This window comes from Phalacrocorax aristotelis, chromosome 24 (genome assembly GCF_949628215.1).
Source record: "Phalacrocorax aristotelis chromosome 24, bGulAri2.1, whole genome shotgun sequence".
Classification (NCBI taxonomy): domain Eukaryota; kingdom Metazoa; phylum Chordata; class Aves; order Suliformes; family Phalacrocoracidae; genus Phalacrocorax; species Phalacrocorax aristotelis.
In genome coordinates, this window is record NC_134299.1 from 2,647,529 (window position 1) to 2,665,660 (window position 18,132).

Sequence of the window (18,132 nt, forward strand, 5' to 3'; positions counted from 1 at the left end):
AAGCCAATTTTTGGCAGCACCGTGTGGACTTTATTGGTTCGATCTGAAACTAAACCAAAATTAAACTGCATTGATTGACTTCACCTTTACTTCTTAGTAGAGCCCCTGAACATGAAGTAATAAAAAAAAATGTGTAAACTTGCTAAAATAGGGCTGGCAATTTCCTGCGGTTCATTTGGTTACTTAAAATCCCCCCCCCCCCCCCCCCCCCCCCCCCGAAACTTTTTTTGACTAAGTGAAAGTTTGCAGACCGAGACCTTGGGAAAATTTCTCACGCGCTCACACACACTCTGATTTCACTGCGAAGGGTTTCACTCTGTTCTTTTCTTAACAGAATAGGCAGGAAACCTCTGCAGCAAATGTTACATTCATTAAGTGACTGAATTTTTAAAATAAATTTTTGGGAATACGCTTGATATCATCACTTAAATACCTATGAGCTCTTCTAATTCCTCAAACATCGGAACAGGATAAGGCCAGATTTTCAGTTTTTCTGTAGCAGATACGAAGTGACGACGCGATGCTATCAAAGGACCGTTTAAACCCGCTCTTTAAGCGTGGAAAGGTAGAGATGCAGGACAAAGGGGAGTCACGGCCCCAAGAAGACAGACCTTTACACTAGGATTAACCTCTAGTAGCTCTAAATATTCAGCATCATATTTGCCAATTTTCACTAGGCGGTATGTTAGCATCACTGTTTCCTAAATACATTATGTCATAATATTTACGGCTTTTATGGCTCTGTATCTCACTCCTTCCTGCCCCAGGAATGACAGACGTGCAGTTTTGGTTTTGACATTAAAACGTGAATTTTAAGTGGGAGAGGACAGGGAGAAGCTTGTGTTTTCCTTACTACTGCGATGATTTTTAAAAGGGCTGCTTCTGCTCCTCCAACTGAAAACCGCGTTGTGGCAATGAGTGGCTGTTTCCATACACACAGTGTGCAGAAACCCTTATTTCCTCCCTGCCAAAGAGATTCTCTAGTGTAATAGTCAAAGCTGGCCATCAGTTCTCAGGTGGAAAAGAGTGACTAAAGTCCACTTTGTCTGCTGTAGTTGAAGTCAGGCTCTTCAATCTCAGTTTCTGTCATGTCTGAGATTTTGGAGTGTGTCCTTCCTATTTCTTCCAGGGCACAGGCTAGGGAGTCAAGGTCACCGTCATGTTGATGCCGGGCTTCCCAGAGGTCCAGAATGACGGCCGAGGGACTGCTTTGTGTAGCGAAATAGGCGAGGTTCCTACAGGGAGGGGAGAAAAGGTGAAACAAAAAGGATGAGGAACAGTACAGCCTCTAGCTACCATGAAGGTAAGAGAGCCTAGCGCTACAGCTGAGTTTAAAAACCAAAAAGCCCTCGGCAAGACCCAGAGGAGATGAGTGGTGTGAGCCCTCACGCGCACACCCCGGTGCATTTATTCCTCAGCTGACACTCGCTCCGTTCAGCGGAGGCAGAATGAACACGGGACTTGCATATTCCGCGGTACAGAAATGCTGGCCAGCACTACCTTCCTATGTAATTCAGGAAACAAGTCGGTTCTGGAAAGCATCATTAGTAAACTTGGCAAGTATTTGTCAGGGAGAGGAATTGCATAATTTTAACTGATGCTTGTGACTGTGTGGAGATACGACACCTTTTAATCTGTAATTTTATGTTTTGTTAATATGTAGGATTTAGGACTTTGCAGGGGTCATAGTTGCAAAGACTTTGCTAAAACAAAGTGTTTATCTTGAACGCATTACCCTATATCTCCTCCTGTTTAGTGGCTTTGGACACAATCCTCCAAGTAAATGCCTTACCTTCACAGTCACAAACATAAATGATATTTATAGCATTTGCATTACATACAGATACGTATCTATAAACAGAGGAAGAAACAGACAAACCTGTAGCACAGAAGAGGAAATCTGGACCCGACTGCTGCTGTTTGGTATGAAACATTTGCTGCTGACCATTTTCGGCCTGTTACCCATCAGCAAAAACCAGGCAGATACCACTTTTTGTCTCCCGCTTTGCTAATTACCTTCCCTCAGCACATTCATCTCTACTGGTGATCAAACGTTCCCGTACAGTGAACAGCTTGTGCACGTGTAGCACAGTCCAGCTGTGAAGGAGCTCCTTGGAGCAGTGACATGGAGAGTTCCAGTGCGCTGAAAGGACAGATTCCTGCCCGAACTGGGGAGCTGAAGCCAGGCTGTTGCTCTTGTGAAGTAATGCCTTGACTTCATCAGAGCTATAGCGTGGCAGCCGCCCGTTTTGAAATAGATGTGGGCAATACCGCGCTGACCCTAATGGATCATGCTGTACAGCAGATACATGGAAATCTATGAAGTCAAGTATTTATGCTCTACCATCGGCTTTTATAATGACATTTTGGGTTGCTTAAACTGCTCAACAACTTCCTTTTTCTATCTATGAATTTGATTTTATAAAAACAGATATTGCAACGGCCTACCAGGGTCTCCAACACAGCAGCAAAAGTTGAAGGCCTAACACAAATTTGGCCTGACACAAGCCAGCACAATCTCAGTTCACTGTCTCGCAGCTCCCTGAGAAAGACGACACCTCCTCCAGCATGAGGAACAGAAACGGGGGAGTTGGACGTGCCTGACAATAGGTGGTAAATGCTGATAAGTAAAGCAGAAGTTTCTGACTCTCTCACACCTGCCAGACTATAAATTACTTTGGTTCAGGTGTGCTTTACTGAGATTCCCATGCAGAGCAACAAGTCAATGAAAAGTCATTTTGTTTGATTTAAGTATTCCTCTACCCTCTTGGGAACACATTTATGGCATTGGCGACCATCAGAAAATACTTCTGTGAGTGAACTGCCTCCACCAATTTAACTTAGCCAAGCAGAAGAAGCAAAGTAATTGTAAATTAGTTTTTACAGCATCTTTCAGTTTTATTAATCCTAATGTTATTACTCCTAACAGTAGCGCATGACTTTATCTTTTCCTTAAAAAAAAATCTGCAAAATGTATGATTCGTTTTGGAATACAAAATACGTAGGCAGAGGCCAAGGCAACAGGCCATGTGCTCTTTTTGAGAGGACCTGCAGCCTCCTGAGTCCTGTAAACCACTGCTTTCATAGTACACAACAGCACCAAAATCCTCTTGTCCCACTTCACCAAGACCCCACTCTCGTGGGGGTACAGAAAAGGTCCGGCCCAGAGCAAAGCAGCTGACCTAAGAAGCAAACACGGGGTAGGACAGGGCACACGGTTTATTCAGAGCGGGCAGTTCCTGTTGGCAGCAGCTCCTTGTACATAAAAGAATGTATGAACTACAGCGTATCTTTGAGAGTAGGGATGGTAATTACGATGCACACGTCTGTAGCACCAGCAAACAAACAGACAAAAATCCCCCAGAACAGCAGCAAATTATTCCCATTGCATATGTAAATGTTCACCTTTCAGAATTGCCTTCCATTACCTGTTAATGCTGTTCTTTTGTGCCAACATCTGCCAGTCTTTGCCTTTGGCGTTGGGTGTGTCAAACGTCGCACAGATTCGTTGTCTAATCGAGTAGGGGATTTTGAACGCTTTTGGACCCATCTGTGCGGGGAAGTTGCTGTCATCATGTGCAAAGAAGGCGATGGTTTCTCTTTCATTCTACACAGAATATAAAAGGAAAGCAGTCAGTGAGGGCATTCCGTCTGCCTGGGCTCCGTAGGCGGCTCTCGCCGGCATGGTAACGGAGTAACACCGAGTCCCGTTATCTGCTCCTGTGCGGAAACGGGGGGCCCAGGCGAGCGTTCTGCACAGCCTCCCCAGCGTGGCGCAGCTGGGCGTGCAGGCGGGCTGGACCCGCAGCGAGCCCGTCTCCGTATACCGAGGGGTGTTTCGAGTCTGCTTTTGGAGGGAGAAGGAATCAAACCTGAGCCTGAGATTCCAGCCATCGTTTGTAGAATTGACAGCAGAAAATTAAATAGATAAGAGGTATTTTCCTGAACTTCTAAAACATCGCAAGAACCTCTGTATAAAGCATTTAAGAGAGTGTCATTTTCCCTCTACAAGTTTCCTCTTTTGTTTATTTCTGTGCTGCAGATGAAGTCCAATAGAGCAGTGGTTGGTAGATGGAATGCCACAAAAGCGTATGGGTTTCTAAATCTTTAATCACTTAAGCCTAAAACATGGACACATAAATCCCCCATTTGTGATTTTTTTTAAAAAAAAACACCTAAATTCTGTAAGTACTTCAGTTCTTCCACACTAAAAATCTCTTTGGAAGCCAGGATCTTTTGTAGATCCGGCCCATTATTCTCCTATGAAATTACACCAGCCGTGTGTCACAGAGTCACATTTCCATGCATTATTCCTTCCAGTGCAAGGCAGCATAAATATTAAATAACGATGCTATAGTGTCTTCATATAACATTTATGACACATCCCAAAAGTCATCCATGCGCAGCAATAGCGGTGCTGTAGATATATCGCATGGTCTGACGGTTTATATTAAATATGCAGAACAACAGTAGATTTCCATACCCTGCACATGTGAGATAAGGTGCCGCTACCTGGTTAGTCCAGGGAATTGTGAAGCAACGAGCAAATCAAGTATTCAGTTGTTATTTATATATTTATTTTACAGCGAAATTATCCTCGCCTTTCAATCACTTTTTGAGATAGGCATGAGAAAGCCTTCCATACTAGCAAACCTATTTGAAGACAGAATTGCAACATGCTCTGGGGACTTGTGGACAGATAGGTCCCTTCGCGGGGGAAAAAAAGAGAGAGGGAGGAAGAAACAGGCAGCAGCAACATTGTATTGAGATATATAGAGAATGACAGAAGTTTTTTATGAAATAACAATAAGGAACTGGGAAAACACTTGGCCGTATTCTGAGGGTGTTTTTATACAGCATGATGTCTGTGGTCGTCTTATGTAGTTGCCTCATTCTCTGCATAGTGTGTTTAGCAGTAGGCATATATCTTTAATCCAGAAATACTAATCTGGATCAATCAACAAAGATGCTCAGTAATCAGGGCGGGGGGGGGGAAAAGCAGCTGGAGTTTTCGTTGCTGTGGGACACATCGCCACCCTGCTTGACTACGTTTGCTTTCTTTCACCTGTGAGTGCGGCCACAGCCCTTGCGAGCCGTTCTGCGCGTACAAGAACGCTCTGGAAGTGACTCATCAGTGGCCCAAGAGCATGCAGCAATGCCTCTGCTCTCAGCTCGCCATGCTCCGCAAGCTACTCAGAAACTTCTGCCAGAAAACTATTACCACCAACGCAACTATAAATGAATGTTAGCGTCCTAAAGTCTCTGATTTCTGCTGGAAATGGGATTTGTAAGGCTTTATGTACTTGTTACGGTTTTGGACAGGGTATAAGAAACTACACGGAGAAAGGGCAGAAACGGGGACGGATCATGTCTCACACCACACAGCAGCTAAACAAAACAAAAAGGAGGGAGACCGCTTTACCTCCAGAATGGATGTCTGGATCTGCAGGATTTGCTCGTGACCCTTGACTTGCCGGACGCAGATCTTGCAGGACAGCTGCGTCGTGGCGGGAGTGTAGCGCTCCAGTGAAAAGGCACAGTGCAGCGGCTTCTGGCTGCTGCACCACACGCGGGAGAACGGGACCTCCTGCGGAGAAGCGTGTCCCACGTGAACGGGGAAGCAGGCGCGAGAGAGAGAGAGAGAGGGGTTGTGACGATCGCGAAATAGGAAAAAAAAAATCCATCATTTTCCCCTGTAACTGCTTTTTTACTGCCATCCCTGCAGCCTCAAAGTGGGACACAACTAATAAATGACAATTCAGTTGAGAAATTCTAAGATGTTGCATTTACTGAAAGCTTAGATGTTCCGTGACACAAATGATGAGAGGCTCTCATCTGAAATGAAACGTAAGAAAGATGCACTTCACTTCCTCCTCCTGGGCAGGGCTCAGCACTCTTACTCTAATCTGCGCCTCCTCGCCATCACCTTGTACTACAGCATCCAAAAAGGCACTTCCCATCGAGAACCGGACTTCCTCTGCGAGCAAGGGCAGCACAGAGCATGACAATGTATTTTCTATATTTATGGTCCGTCCGGATTTAAAAGCGCCCACCTGCCTGGGCAGTCACGTGCAGCCCACTGCACATCACTGGTCGGCCTCAGTTTTACTTCTTAGATTCACCCTGTTATATTCTGTGACTATTTCAGTGACTCCTCTACTTCAGCCAGGGACAACTGATGGGATGAATGCCCTCATCAAATGCTACATAGACAACTGCAGCAATTAATCATCAGAGATTTCGGGCATCTCTGGTTGCTTTGAGTTCCTAAAAACGTACAGAAATAGACAGAAGTACATAGGGGGCAGCTAACTTCTGCTTTATAAATGCTTTCGAAATACCAAAGTTCTGTTACTGGTCTCCTCTCTTTACACTTCCAGAACACTTATTTATTCATTTATTTATTTCCAAACTAACATCAGCTATAAACCCACTACGGCGTTCAACACTAGCCGTGAAGGCATGTAAACAGTAACAACAATTAAACCAAACATGTTCTCTGTTCATTTAAAAATATTGGAAAGTACTGGAGAATTGGCAACCTGGAGAATAATGTAAGAGAGAAAAAAAGACTGATAGTAATATTTCGTTCTAGTTTATCTAAGCATTCATCCATATGATTATGGGGCAGCATTAAACCGCTTCAACGAGCAATTATTCTAACACAAGAACACTAGTTTAAAGATTTTTACATTAGTTTTTCTAGAGGAGGAATATGAATTTTCAGATTGTGCCTTTCTCAAGCACTACTTTTAGATTTTAGAATTGATTTGAGTGGCATGTGAAGCTGATCCTTCAAAGAAAATACAATTATTACTATTTGCCATTTTAATCTGGGCATGCGTTCTGCTTGCGCTTTTGGCCCTGTATAAAGGGTTAATAAGTGACACAGACGAGGACTTACAATGTGCTGCCTAGAGACAGCTGTAATTCCTTCAGCACCTAATACTGGCAGTTATAACCGAGTGACCACCAACTAGTCACTTGTCATAGTTAGCTGATTAAATCAAGTAAACCGTGCACTTAACTCAAGATCGGTTTATGTACAGCAGCTCACCGAAGAGCTCAGACCTCAGAAAACATGCATTTCTTCTCTTTTGCCTTCCTGTAAGCAACTTTTATGGCACTTTGGTTGTGATCTTTCCTACATCCCTGAAGAGATTAGCTATGTGCTGGTGGTCTGAGACCGTACAGCTTCCAGGATCAGCCTCGCCCTACACTTTGAAGTTCGGTCAGGACTAAACTAAGGAGAAGATCATTGCTCTCGTCGCTGATACGCAGTTTACTGCTTCTTACTGAGCGTCTTGGGCTGCCTGTAATGATGCACTAAGTGGTAATGAAAGCTCTCCGTTCAGATCCTGAGTTGGTGGCAGTAGCAAGACACCACCAGCGATAAAGAAAACATTAGCAAAATATTAGAAGTGGAGCAAATGTAATTAGATTTTTCCAGCGTAATCATCTCTGCTTTCATTCAGAGTGAAAGGCTCACTCAGCTGAAAAGAATTGTATGAAACATAATAAAGGGGGGCAAAGCACGGTGGAACGATGAGTGTTTAAGTATTCCAGAAATGCTTTCAGTTTTATTCTCCCTTTATAATTAAGTTCCTAGCGTACAGAGGGAATGTAAATCATCTCATAGCTACAGGCAGGCACTGGATCCTCCAAGAGACGCAAGCTGCTAGGAAGACAGCTGCTCTTAACCCCCAAAGGTGCCTGTCTGGCTTCTTAACATGCGCGTCACAGCCTCTCCCTGCTCTAACACCCAACCAGTTTTTAAGGGTTCCCCCTAGTTACTTGTGAACACGGAGGGAAGGATGCCAAGCGCTCGGCATCTGCTCCTGCAGGATGGCCAGGACAAACAAATGCACTTAGCCCAGGCGAGAGAAATCCTGACTGCCACCTGCCATTAACTGCTTTATGCCACAGTTCTACATGATGATTCATTCATCTGTTCAAGCCTTGAAGCAGGATCTTTACTCATCTGAGAATTCGCTAACATGAATCTTCCCTGACCGTACGATCTGATAACGGTTTCATTTGGTCACCAAAAGGCTCTTTTCAGTTGTTCCCGACAACCAGAACAGCCAGCTTGTTTTTAAAGTGCGGTACGTAGGAGAGAAAACAAGTAAACACTGGAAGAAACTCCACACGAAGACACAGATTCTTTTATGAATAAGGAGGCTGGAACCGAATCAGAGCTGTCAACAGAGTTGGGACGATTCACAAAACACTTCACCGGGAGGCAAACACAAAGCCAGCTTAAGTTGTTCTGCGGTTCCTCTTAGAAACAATTACTTCTCAGCTGTCCAAGTCAGCCAAACTATACTCAATTATAAAATGTAAATATTTAATTGGCTTCAGTACCAGCCCTGTGTCAGACCATTCTGTCAGCAGAGGTTTTGCACGTGCTTCTTTCCAACCCCGAGCGGCTGCTTCAGCGGGTCTGCCCTCGTGCGCCGGCCCTACGGCAAGCTCGGCCCTTACGCGGTCTTCTGCAGGGTACAGCTCCCTCGTCTCACTTTTTTATTTTTTGTGTCTATCTTGCAGCAATAAATTTAATAACTACTTTGGACTGAGCCACTCGCATTAGGTTCAGCAAAGTGAGGTCCTTGCGACGCGTGAAGACTAATATGGAGAAATTTGCATTGGCTGTCATGCCTTGCTGAACAGCGCCCCGCGGTTCAGCTTTGACTGGAAACTCTAGACTATTGTTTGCCACCAGAGAACAGAAATACGGGAGTTTGATAGGCCATAAGCAATATATTTACTCATAGAAGTCATGCGCAGCATTAAGGGAAGCGCTGAACCGCACACAGGGTGTTCTGAGGCCTCCGAGTCGCTCCCAGAACTGGGCACGTACCAGGGACTCGCAGCCAGCAGAGGAGGTAACGCCCCAAAGGAATAACAGTAGTCCAGAAATTATCAGGCAGGAATAATCCTTCCCGAACGCGTAACTATGAAGAAACACGGAGGCTAGAGCAGCAACACCTTTGGTGACCGGCGAAGCGCTCTGCAGACGGCACAGGAAGCATGGTTTTCTGCAGGCCAGTTTTAATTTACCATCCCACAGGACTACGTGGGTGCTTACGGCCGCCTCCTCCGCACGTAGCGCAGTGCCGTTCTGCAGTGGTCTTAGCAAACGATTTGAACAGTAATTTCTGCTGTGTCTAATGTAGGGGAGTGCAAGCGTTCGTCTCTGAATAGTTTTATATTCTATTACTAGAGCTATTTAAAGAAGTCGCTTTGCTGCAAGAAAAGCCATGGGAATTTGTCACCAACGTGACGTGGTGTTTTCGAAGCAGTCGCCATGGCAAGACACGGTCATTTTAAACTTTCCTGATTTGTTTTCTCTTGCGCGCTGGACATTTAACTAAAACACATTCTGCATGATGGGCCTGTGGACAGTGTCCTGTCTGCCTCCTAAAGCAGTCAGAGGAGGTCGATGTAGGGTAACGATACGTATTTGTAGTCCAAATCTATTGAACAGTTATTAGAGAGCAGTTTTCAGAAAACACACTCTTTCTAAATGGTGCTTTGAGGTTGAATTTTAGTCCGTCATGCAGATCTATTCTCCAGAATTGGACAAGGGCTCAAGAGGCAATAAATTAATCAAAGTATGGAGCTGTGCTTGTAATATGGTGCAAGGCAAAACTCAATTTGTTGTATTAAGAGCAAACTCCCATGATTTTTTTTACTGCTCAGGAAGGTACTAGTTTTGATAGGTATTTGATAAAGTAGTGGGGCTTCCTAGCACTGATCAGTTTGTCTTTTAAAATGCAATTGAGTAGAATAAACAAAACCTTTAAAAGCAAGCATCTTCACATAAAGCTGAAAATTATGTGGTTTCTTTCAGTGTTTAAGCTGTGGCATAAATTATCCTTATAGTCTTCACGATACAAGAATTTATCTGGATGTAGATCAGGGTTTATGGATTTCCGAGCCCATTACGCTCATGTTTTGAAGAACGTGGCAATACATTTAAAACTACTTTTTTTGCCAAAATACGGAATGAGAGATAACTGTCTCTCTATATGCTTCTGGGAGACGGGAGACTATACAGTCTAATTAAGTAAGTTCTGTATTTTAGAAGACCAGCCCACTCCATGTGCCAGCACATTGCTTATGATTTCCAGTAACCAATATGCTTAGGAATTCCTCTTTTGTTTTCATTTTTACTTTCCTGTCTTTAACAGCCTCTTCGATTAATGTAGGACAGACAAAATAATTTGCTCTTTCTCAGTTCTAATTCTTATTATATACGTGCTGCAATTTGAACTCATGACATTTAAATGCTTACATTTAAATGTCATTTTTAGCCATTTATTCATAGTTATATTGAAATCGGAATGACAAAGATATGAAAAACATCTTCATGAGTGATAAATTGTAACAAGAATATTGGCCTTCTGTTGGAGGCAGCAAAGTACAAGCTGCCTCTTTTGTAAAATGAAAAATTTAAAGTATTCTGTTATATACCAGATCTGTGTTTGTCAAAATCATAAGACAGTGCGTTGTTTTTCCATACTCTAGAGATTAAAACCACACCTTTCAAAAATAAAAGGGACCATTGTCTCATCTGGGTTGTGCCTACGAAAATGCTGACTTTCTCTGAATTCAGATGAAAACGGGTAGAACTGACAAGTACCTGACATGCGGTGAATGGTTTAATTCTCCAAAGGAAAGGAGGGATGTCAAGGACAGATATCTGAAGACTGAAGGTATTCCCTCTGAAATGCAGGAGTTTTGGTTCCTCCAGTAACTGTCCTCCTTGGAGTCTTTCATCCGAAACCACTTCCTGCAACACAGAGGAGGAAAGAATTTTTTCGGTGTTAGGAATAAATAACCAAATTGTACGAAAATTCATCCTTCTGAAAGGTGCCTGGTTCACCCACAGCGTTATCAGGGTACAGCAGCGGAGTATTTCTCTCACGGGCCAGACGATGGGCACCAGCATTTCCCTTTCCCCATGGGAGCTGGAGGGGCGGCTGGGCACTGTCAGCTCCGCTCCCGAGTGCCCAACGACGGTACCTGTGACACTGCTCTCTGGCGCTGGCCCCTCCGCAGCAACACCACGCAACCGCAGACCGGGGGCGCCGAGCCTGAGAGGGGCGCTTCAAGGGTGTAGCGACACAGCAGCGGCTCCCTTCACGGTTCGGGGTTTCAAGCCAAAGCCAGCCAGTTTTCTTTTTTACCGAAAGTTACTCATGTTTGATTGTTACTGTTTTATTTCACCCCACAGGGTCGCTTTTCCAAAGCAGAAGTTCACTGGCGGTCCAGTACCAGCGCCCGCTCCCACCAGCAGGAGGAGGGAAGCACAGCCGGGTCAGCCCACGTCCAGGTAAAGCTATTTCCCTCCAGAGAGGAAAAGGGAAACTGGTCAAACTGCGACATCATTGTAATTTAGTCCCTCTTCTGTTCTGGAATAACACAACTATCCTGGGTATTTTAATGAAGCTTTTGAATACAGAACTCCTACAGGTTGTGCCTGGTGTCCCTGAGACTCCTGACGCACGGAGCTCGGCGAGGTACTGAAAGAGCCAGGCCACGAGGCGTGCTTGGTGACCAGTGACTCAGTTACGGATTAAGTCGACAGCAGTTTGGTGACAAGGCCTCTCGGGACCGTAGAGAGCGCTGACATGAATGCACCGAGCGTACACAAAACGCTCCAGTTTCAGTTCTCCTCTCTTGGACGTTTTCAGAACTACTGGGCAAGACCCAGAGCAATCCTGGAAGGGCTGACTTTGAGCAGGAATTGGCACTACAGCCCTCTAGAGGTCTCTTCCAACATAAATTTTTATATAATTCTGTGAATTTAAAACATAATAGTAAAAAAATCACCCCTGCCTGTACTTACTTATGCATTGTTTATTCCTGTACTGTTACAGCAAAAACACTAGTGGGGAAGGAAAGCTTGCAGAAGTCTTTAAAAATCAGCTAGCAAGCAGTCTTTCAAAATTACCTTTTTTTATCCACATAAATTATATAAAATATGTGTACATCGCAGAGGTTTAGTGCTTGTCAATAGCAAAGTTGTTGGTAGAAGAGCTACTGGAATCATGTGACCTTCTGAAAATATAATGACTGCTGGAGCTTTCTGAAACTGTCATAATGGATTTCTAGTATGAACCAATTTACAGGCGTTCAGTTCGCTTTAACTCCTGACGGCTGGGTTTGTGCGAGAGAAGGAATAAGAAGGGAGACTTTAGGTTTTGATTTTCAACTGCAAAGGGAGTAGCTTATTTCATAACTGTTTTGAAAATTCCCTGAATGGGTTGGAATTCTTTTAAAATGTACCGCAGTTGGATAAATGCGGCTCTGCCCTTAATAACGCACACGGTCCTTAGTTCCACAAGTGTCAGCGGGACTATGGCAAAATACAAAGGACCCTGTTTATCTTTCGAGAGCCAAGAGCTTCCCAAGGCACTAGGAACTGCACAACGGGCAGAGTCGTCGGTTAGAAAATTAAGGTGGGTTTTCACACAGGGACAAAGTATAAAAATCAAGGAACTCTGCATCCCCCGTAGGACGGCACTGGAAAGGACTAACAGTGGCAGGCCAACCTTGGCAGCCCAACGCCGATCCTTGATCCAAAAAACACAACAAAACGATCTGTATTTTCCATGTTCACCACTGCTTTTTTCCCAATTATTATCGACCAATATTTACGCTAGCACGAAGCTGATGCAGCATGCTTCTAGAGGAAGTAGAGCTTCATAAATATACAGTTGTCTCATTACATACAAACGCACTGTTTAATTTCTGTGAATGTGGAAAACTGGTAACTATTCTTATAACGATTTTCTACAGAAAAGCAACACGTAACTTGGAAATCTTACTTATTTTAATGCGCATTAAGAAAAAAAATAAGCCAGTCTCCTTCATTGTTTTGCTGAATGTCACAATAATTTGAGAAACAACATGGTACAGTCAAACCAGGCTGCTATGGGTGAGGGCTTTTGTGGGGTTTTTAAATTTAATATACTGAAGGTAAAATCCAGCATGAATGAGTCGCTGAAAGAGACTGCCCCATGCTATGCACCAGTGTGAAATAAATAAATGGTTGCTCTGAGCAGGATTAATCTCATTTCCCTCTTGCGGGCCTCTTTCAGAGTTGCGTTGCAGAGTTTTGTGGGAGTTTTTTGCTCTATATTTGAAAGTTCCAAAGGTTTTTAGACATGTTTTTAGAAACCTGCTGCACAAGGCTGACCGCACACAGGCGGGGCGGCGCCAGGCAACGCGGGTTTGTATTACCTGAGTGCACGCCTCACGGCTACTTGTGTGCGTGCCCAAACGCCTAAGGAGGAACCTGGGCCTCGGAATTTCAGGCAGCCTCATCCAGGAAAATACTGGTAACCCACGAGCTGTGTAAGTGCTCTAAGCGGTACAATTACAAAGCTATTGTAAATCTTTAACAATCCTTTCCGTGGTTTTGCTTTTATTAGAAGCAGATAGACATTAGTGTGTGCTTCATTAAGATTCATGTTTCTATTCTGTACGATAGGAAAGGGAAGCAAAAATTTATCTGTCACAACTGTCTGTATTTCAGTTCCCAAAAGAAAACCATTTTGTTAAAGCTTATGAGTTTCCTAAGGCTGCAAAAGCCAGTGAATTTCATTGTTTTGTCTTGGTATTCCAATTTTAATTGCCACTTGGGGATTGTTTCGTTTTTTGTTTTTTTTTTTTTTTTTTAAAGGGAAAATGCACAATTATAATTAAATTTTTGTTTAGAGAGACGGTACAGCAATCTCCTCCTTGCTCAAATTGTAGGAAGGAGAGGAAATCCTGAACTGACTAATGACAGTGTCAGGGTAACGAGCATGATAAATACTATACATCAAATGATAATGACCTCCATTTTCTGCTTGTGGTGGAGCAGCACCCAGCTCCAGACACAAGCAAGCTCTGGCTCTGCCCACACAGCAGCCAAGGCACCGAGCCCAGCCTAACACCACTCTCTGCTTACCAGCTGCAGCTCTGTGCTGCGTGAACCATGGCTACGTGGTTTTTGGTTAGTCTAGACCGTGGGCAGGGTGGGTTTCCATCTGCTTGGCAAAAACCGAAGAGACAGTTAGGCTGTCCTAAAGCAGTGTAAATCCACAGGTGAAACAGCAGTGCAGAGAAATTAAGGGACTAAAAGTAAGTCATGCAGCACTGGCATATAAAAAAATAAGAGTATTGTCATCTGTTTGAGTTCTGGACTATTGCTGTTGTCCAGGGACTATCCCCAGGAATAAAGGACTGTTAGTATTCTACAGAAAAAGAACTAAAACCGAATTAACGAAGCAAAACCATTTACCTGAAATGCACAAGGTGTGTTATCCATACAATATACTCTCAGATTGTAATCCAGAGAATTGCAAGACAGGCAGCCAAAAACCGCGACTTTCAGCTGTCGAACGGCACAGTCAGAGATCGGTTCTCCAATAAGAGCATAAGTTCCAAAGCTGTTTAAGAGAATGTGACAGGCATAAGGATCCAACAGGCAGTAGCAAGAAGTAGTTTCCTCTTCCACAGACATCACTTCCTGCAAAATGAAAGTCAGGACAATAGAAGTCATGACATTATTTGTTCCTTTTTATTCAACTGGAACGTAAAGTATTTCTGAGAGCCAGTCTGCAAACTCTTTGCTCATGTTGGCCTCAGGGAAGGGGAGGATGTAGACTACCTGTATGAGTAAATACTCCCATTTAGCCCTGAGTCAGCAATAGGATTTATGGCAATATGTTGTGCAGAATTCAATATGTACAGCTTATAGTAATAATGATGATGCGTAAGCAATTTTAGCATCTTTTTTCCCAAGTGCTCTTGACTTTCTAGCTAATTTTTTTCCCCAATGTCAAGTTAAGAAATTACCTTGAAGATTAAAGTCAATAAGCAAACCTTGAACAATAGCTGGTATTTGACTTCCTTTCAGAACAGCCATTACGGTTGTGTTTACCTTCATCAAAAAACTACCTATCCCACTCTTTCGCCCTTCAGGCTCGGTTCTGCATTACGGCATCATTAGATGAGGTATCTGAGCAGGCTGCAGCCTGGCGTTACGCTCCTCATTAATTCCAGGGTGTTTGTAACCAACACCGATGGAGCTGACTGAGTGCTGAGTGCATCTGAAGTAGGAAGGCTACGCTGTGCTGGAAACGGTCTAAATGAGAGCAACACACAACAGAGTGGTTTCGGGGAGGAAAAGCAGCGTGAGTTATGGTATCCACGTGGGTTCTAACTACTCTTTTTCCCCCTCACAATGCAATGAAGCAAACAGGTCCAGCAGCAGTTCAATAACATCTGCGTGACTAGGGATTTCTGTCTAGCTACCGGGGTCTGCGGTTCTAATAACATGTACTGTGAACACTTTATAGGTGGGAAACTCAGCACCTTTCCACCCTGTGTGGATTTTTTGTAAGGTTGAATAACAGCTTGGTTCGTGCTTTAGCCACCCCGTCAGGAGTATTATCAGTGCCTCTCCCCAGATGATGCAGGAAGTTTAATACATTTGAGACTGCTGCCTATCAAGCAGTTTCAGATGAAGATGGCCAGTGGGCTTAAAAAATGCAGGTGGACAGACACAAATGATAGAATGCCCATGTCACAAATGCACAAAGCTTAATTTCCCCAGTAAATTGGGATTAGAAAATAGGCTTTCAACTAAAATAGCAAAATATTTCCTTTAATGTACAGTAATGCTTCAGAGGTTATGAGCCCAGGGTGACCACTGAATGTCCATTAAAATGACACACACGAAGAGACGAGATTCTTAACTCAGCAGGACCCTTCTAGGTTAAAAACAACTTAAAGTTGAAGTGTATGTTCTTAACCAGTGCCATAACTTCCTTTATGGCATGATAAATTCTTGTGTGGATATGATGATCTGCTCTGACATGAGTCTCTTTGGTAGCTATGATCTACCAAAACAACGTTTTTTAAAAATAAATGGGTACTGGCTCCATCATTAAGTGATCTGAGAAAATGAATTCTTGCTCATGTCACCTGGGCTAGATCATAAAGGTGACCCTTTTCTGCACATCTTGGTAAAACAGTTGAAAATAGTTCAGCTGCTTCCTAATGTAATGCAAAACATTTTAAAAAATTTTTTATTTAAGATGACTGTTTCTATCACTTACGTAATCGTTGACCTGTGCCTGCACGAATAAGAGAAATCATGTTTCCATTGTTTGTTAGTACGGCCCTTCAAGTGGGAGCAGAAGGCTACACTTACCTCCCATTTTCCTTGCTGTGTCCTTTTTTTCAAGTGAATATTCCAGTGCTCTGCATTTACTTCTGCGCAGTGTGGTATTGTCAAGGCAAACGGAGTGCTGACAGACAGATCTGAGGGGCCACAAGTTACTTCTGGTCCTAGAAGAACAGCTGTGCCTTCCGTCTGTAGGCTTTGTGTGGGAGGAAGAGACAATAACGTCTGTCAGGCTCTTTAATAAGGAGTGAAAATCTTCTTTAACTGCAAATCTAAAAATATTTTAGTTAAAAATCTAAGCCCCTCACTCATCTGTTACAGAAAAGGATAAGCAAGCCAATCGCTGTGCTAATTTTCACATAGAAGCAGTAGCTGGTGATGCAACAAAACTCCCAGGCAACATCTGCTCACACCGCTGGCTGGTCAGTGTAGGGTTCTGGTCTTTAAAATACATTTCAATTTGCTTAAACCAAATACAACACTGAAATTACTCTATGCAAGTAAGCCCTGCTTTATGCACCAGCTGGTAATATTACCATCTAATTCTGCCTTCAAAGACTGTCATCAACAATATTTTCACAGTAGTGAAGATAAAACAAATTATAGTTTAAAAACACAGCCTCATAAATTTTTCCAGATTGAGTGTGATCTCCCTGGTTTGAAAACACATTTATATTCTGCAGGATGAACAAGCGGTAACTTATAGCAGACATCAGGGACAGAACCTCTTGGCTTAAATTTAGAACCCTGCACCATTGCTATGGGCATGTGGGCGCCGCTACAGTCACCGGAGACCCCCGTCAGCACAACTGAAGTCTAGGGATTCAGCTAATCCGAACGTAATCACCTACGCTGGGGTTTGGGTTGGGGTTTTTTTTAACACTGTAATCCTTCGTCTGGGTTGTATGATCCCAATTTTTGGCTTTCCAATTACTAGACATGCAGTTAACACTTCAAATTAAAGCAAACGGTGTTTCCAAGAAAAAAATAAGGGGAAGAACCTCAACCGAGATATTTGGCAGCGACAGGTTAGCGGTTGGACTCGATGATCTTAAGGGTCTTTTCCAACATTAACGATTCCATGATTCTATAAATAAGGTTATATAATAATAAAGCAAGGCTATACATAAGGGGAAATCCATGCTTAAAAGTCAGGCTATACTTGGACTGCCATGTCAGAAGCCACAACAACGTTGCCCTTCGAGCTTTGCGACGGCGGCGTGGCAGCAACCAAACCACCCCGTAGTGCCTGTGCTGAGCCCGAGGCGTCACGGCTCCGCTGGTAAACACCAAGTTACCCAAGCCGACTTGGCTAACACATTTAAGTGAATGTAGCTGTCACCTGGGCACACTTACGTGCAGCCCTGCGCGTAAATCAATCAGATTCCAATCCTGCAAATTGACTTTGCACAGCCATCTAGCACCACCTGGGGTAGCATTCGCAGCATAATTGTAGCAGTAGGTGCGCTGAAAATGCCATTAAAAAATGCCACTCTTGCTAAAGACTTGGGAAGTTTCAACAACTTCAGTGATGCCCCTTGCTATAGACTCCACGCACAAGTGTCTGTGAGATGAAGACTGGAAAAAAAAAGACACGCCATGCCAACAAAAAAGGCCAATTCTGCTTTTTCTTTCTCAAGTATCATCATAATAAATGCTCCCCAAGCCTCAGTGCGTCTAAGTGGTTGTAGGATTCTTAGGCTAAAAAAAACCCACCCTATCAAAGCAGGAAGCCGCTGCCGTGGTCCCTGAGCAGGGGACGGGAGGAGCCCGGCGCAGGCAGCGCTTGCGGCCGCGCGCAGCCACGCGGTGCCACGGGCAGAGCCGCGCGCGGCCGCTGTGGTGACCTGGTGGCAGCATGACGCTAAACAGACAGGTCAGGCAAAGAACTATTTGCTTCTGCTTATGCCTATGAATAACAATTTTTCACAACTCCTCCCATTGCT

At 43.8% G+C, this 18,132-nt stretch overlaps 1 protein-coding gene across 3 annotated transcripts in view; it reads right to left on the reverse strand.

The window, feature by feature from the left end:
- Window positions 1-205: 205 nt before the first annotated feature.
- Window positions 206-18,132, reverse strand: part of UNC5D (unc-5 netrin receptor D) — a 179,881-nt gene continuing 161,954 nt past the window's right edge. For all 3 annotated transcript variants that reach the window (XM_075074515.1, XM_075074514.1, XM_075074513.1), the window contains exons 11-16: window positions 16,214-16,382; window positions 14,297-14,524; window positions 10,646-10,795; window positions 5,423-5,587; window positions 3,429-3,607; window positions 206-1,235 (exon numbers count right to left, since the gene is read on the reverse strand). In XM_075074515.1, the coding sequence (XP_074930616.1) occupies window positions 1,031-1,235; window positions 3,429-3,607; window positions 5,423-5,587; window positions 10,646-10,795; window positions 14,297-14,524; window positions 16,214-16,382 (1,096 nt within the window). In that variant the 3' untranslated portion in view covers window positions 206-1,030. The remainder of the gene's footprint in view (window positions 1,236-3,428; window positions 3,608-5,422; window positions 5,588-10,645; window positions 10,796-14,296; window positions 14,525-16,213; window positions 16,383-18,132) is intronic.